At 38.3% G+C, this 3,723-nt stretch overlaps 1 protein-coding gene across 1 annotated transcript in view; it reads left to right on the top strand.

Annotated features, from left to right (window-relative positions):
* EEF1B2 (eukaryotic translation elongation factor 1 beta 2) overlaps positions 1-944 on the top strand; it is a 4,517-nt gene extending 3,573 nt beyond the window's left edge. Inside the window, exons 5-6 of the mRNA XM_027880179.1 lie at positions 127-252; positions 753-944. Coding sequence (XP_027735980.1) covers positions 127-252; positions 753-907 — 281 coding nt within the window. The 3' untranslated portion in view covers positions 908-944. The remainder of the gene's footprint in view (positions 1-126; positions 253-752) is intronic.
* The last annotated feature ends 2,779 nt before the right edge of the window (positions 945-3,723 follow it).

The raw sequence follows: 3,723 nt of genomic DNA, 5'->3' as shown, positions 1-3,723 counted from the left end.
CCTGTCACAGCAATGTGAGGAAGTTCTTGTTCATGGAATTGGAAAAGTTGCTCACATAATAAAACTAGTTTGCAAGTATATTCATTAGTGTTTGAAAACTTATTAAAGGTGATTTTTTTTCCCCAGAACCAGCTGTTGTTGCCAAATCATCAATCTTGCTTGATGTGAAACCTTGGGATGATGAGACAGATATGGCCAAACTAGAGGAGTGTGTTCGAAGCATTCAAGCAGATGGCCTGGTCTGGGGATCTTGTAAGTATGAGAAGATTCTCCAGCAGGGAGAGAGTGTGGTCCCTTAGGATACATTGTATGAGTAGTTAGACTTGTGGTTACTGCTGATCTCTGAAAATGTAGCTAGAACAGGGTGGGAACTGCAACACCACAGTACTTCAGTATCTTGACATAGAAAAGGTGATTAGTGCAGTGGCCCAGTTAAGAATCAAATACAGATTTAAAAGCTATAAACTTAAGACTATTATCCTGCATGGCCCTGTACAATTCCTGTTGCAGCAAACAAACACCCATACACCTACATCACTGGTTTGGAGAGGAGGTGGGGGTCAACAGAGGGGGTCAACCTTTTTCAATCACTTGTAGTGAGTCCTGGGTTGTTAATTAGATAGTCCATAATGTGGAACAAATGATGGTTTTATGTATTCCTGCAAACTACTTTGGTCAGTTCAGTCTTAGATCTGTGTTTTTAAGAGATTCCACCAATTGAGGAGTACTAAATACCTTTTTTTATTTTACAGCCAAGCTAGTACCTGTCGGCTATGGTATCAAAAAGCTTCAGATCCAGTGTGTTGTTGAAGATGATAAAGTTGGAACAGATATGCTGGAAGAGAGAATAACAGCTTTTGAAGATTATGTACAATCAATGGATGTAGCTGCTTTCAATAAGATTTAAGTGTTGATGTATCTAGAATAAATGTTGTTGCAAAAAACGGGCTGTGCCTGTGCTTAATTCAAAATTACAGAGTAATCCAACTCACAAATGTAAGACTTTGTTAATGGGTAAAGTAGAAGCTGAAACTGAATTTCAAGGTTGCTCAGGTACACCATTGTAGTACCCAAGAGCATGAGCAGAGAAAATAAAAAATTTACATTTACCATCAATTCAGAGTTAACATTAACATGGCTTTAAAATGCCTGAGTATACTTTGCTCCACTTGCAGAGGAAATTGCATCTTTGGAAATGTCTGTGATTCCTCTGGAAGGAGGGATGACTTTCAAGGAAAAGAACAGAGCTCAGACAAAGTGCAGATAACAGTAGTGTAAGATCCTTTTGTTTAATTAAAGGGTGGTGACTAACCAAACATCCCATGGCTTTTGTTGAAGGCTAAAACAGTGCTTTGGTGAGAGCAAGATGAAGGTAAATGTGAATCAACTGCAGTGTGCTAGAAATGGGACTTGATACTATCCTGGTAGCTTCTCATGTGTTGTGTGACTTGAAACCATTTTTTTTTTTTTTTGCTCAGGCTTGAAAACATTTGCAATGAAATTATGTGAAATTTTGCTTCTTTCCCAGGGGTTCTTGGTACAGCAACTACTGTTGATCATAAACTGTGCCTCTGGGAGGCGCTGCGAGCTTGGTGGCAGCCGTGTCTGACCCAGCCGGGCAGTGTCGGCAGTGATCCACTGGAACACTGCCCGTGAGTTGCAGCCAATGCAGTGTCTGCTTTACTTATATAAGAAACTCAACGCATGCTCCTAGCTAAAAACAACTGAAAAAAAAATCAGTTGAAATAAAATGCAAATAAATAATGTATATATAAAGTAGCAAAATTAACTCCAGTTTGAGCTGCTTACTTGGGTCTAGATTGGTTTCTACATTGATACTTTTTTTTTAATGATTGAAGAACGTATCAGAAATAAATTGTTTTCCAAAAAATTTCCATAGGAATGACATGAATGTAAAAGCTGTCGTAATTGTGAAGCTTCTAGACAAATTCAAGTTCTATGCCTTCTGTTGGACTGACAGGATTTATTGTGACCATGAAATGGACACCTTTTCTGTGACATGTTAGTCTGTGAGATAAAGCTGCTCAGTGCCAATGCCAGACAGCAGCATCTTAGATAACTCCTTTTGTTCTTCAGAGAAAATTTGTGTGGTTATCTGGCACAGCAGGTCCTGTTTCTCCTTGTTTAAAGGTCTACCAGCTTCAGATAATGTAAGAGCTTTGTTTATAATTTGTCTCAGAAAAAAATAACTGCCTATTAGAGGTTTAAAGCATGGTTAAAGATTTGAAATAAGTATAATTACAGGCTCTCTCACCATCTTCCATAAAGTCCTAAAAGGCTAATTTCATCCTGTGTGTAACTAATGCACAGTACCACTTGCATGGCAGTTCTCTAGCTGTTGCTTCTGCTAAATCATGTAGCTTAGTTTTAGTAATTCTGCCATGGCTGCTATTAAAAGCAAGAAATTAGCAAATGCCTCATCAGAAAAACAAAAATTCTGCCACAAAAATACAATTTCTATTATCCTTGGCCATCACTGTTTCTGACTTTCCCTTCAATGTGCTGCTTACCTTTAAACTTCCTTGGCCTTGAAATTAAAGCTCTAACTGGATGTAAAGGTTTAATTTGTAGACAATAATATTGCTAAAATACAGCACCATGAGCCATCCATGGGACCAGCTAGACTCTATTTGTGTGTGTGTGCACTACATTTTTGCTAAACATGCACATACAAACTCTTCAGTTTTTGGGATTTCTTTTGTGTCTTGAGTTTGTTGATTTTTTTCCCCTGACATTAGAAGGAAAGTTGCTGCACAGGATCAAAACAAAAAAAAAAAAACAAAAACAAACCCTAGAGAGCAGTCTCCCCAGTGAGAAAATAGATTGGCACGTGGACAAGAGAATTCCACACAATCCACGTGTGGGGGGTTGTGCAGTGTTTGGATATGTGCTGGTGTATTACTGTGCCATTGTGCCCGTGAAAAATCAGCATCTTAAAAAAGGCAAGTATCCCAAGTGTACCCTGTAACAGAAAGATCAGTAGAAATTTTCAAACCTTAAATATGTGATACGTGGTAATACTGGGAAAACAGTTTGAACAAAAACTAACCCACATAAAAACCTTCTGAAGCACAAAATGTCCAGGAAGGAGATAAAACTAACCAGAACCTGTCTATTATAAAATATGTCAGTAGCTCTTTCTACAGTATCTCTTACCACGATCAGATAGATCCCCTTTTCTGGCTTCTTTTTTCTGTTGTGGTGGGTTGAACTGCATCCTTCAGTCCAAGAAGCAGAGAATTGTTGGTCTTTTTTTGGAGACACTTTTGAAACAGAAACTTAAAACATTATCTGTTTTGTTTGGGTATCTTCCATTCCTCTTGAAGAAATGATTTGGAGATAATTCTGCAACTGATCTTGGTGTGAATGGTAGTAGATACATTGCAAAATTGTTAATCCACTTAACTCCATAGATCAAGGCTGATTTTGGCCTTCTTCAGTTCTATTCTCTCTCTTATCTGCTTCAAGGTACGCTTTCTGATCATCTATGCAAGACAGCATATATATATTCTCCTTGAAAATCAGCCTCTGTAGTATATACAGGAATATGCATGCACATATAGCTGACATGCAATAAGAAACCTTAATTCCCGTAGTAGGAAGGGTCAGGGCTCGCTTCATCTTCCAAAATCTATGGGAAGGAGCTGTTATAAGAAGGGACAGTTACTGCGTAGGGCTGCTAAGAAAAGCAAATGAACACAC

Source organism: Empidonax traillii, unplaced genomic scaffold (genome assembly GCF_003031625.1).
Source record: "Empidonax traillii isolate 1590-97213 ecotype Southwest subspecies unplaced genomic scaffold, ASM303162v1 scaffold65:size4453928, whole genome shotgun sequence".
Taxonomy (NCBI): domain Eukaryota; kingdom Metazoa; phylum Chordata; class Aves; order Passeriformes; family Tyrannidae; genus Empidonax; species Empidonax traillii.
Note: the sequence above shows the minus strand (reverse complement) of the source record. Positions and strands in the feature narration are given on the sequence as shown.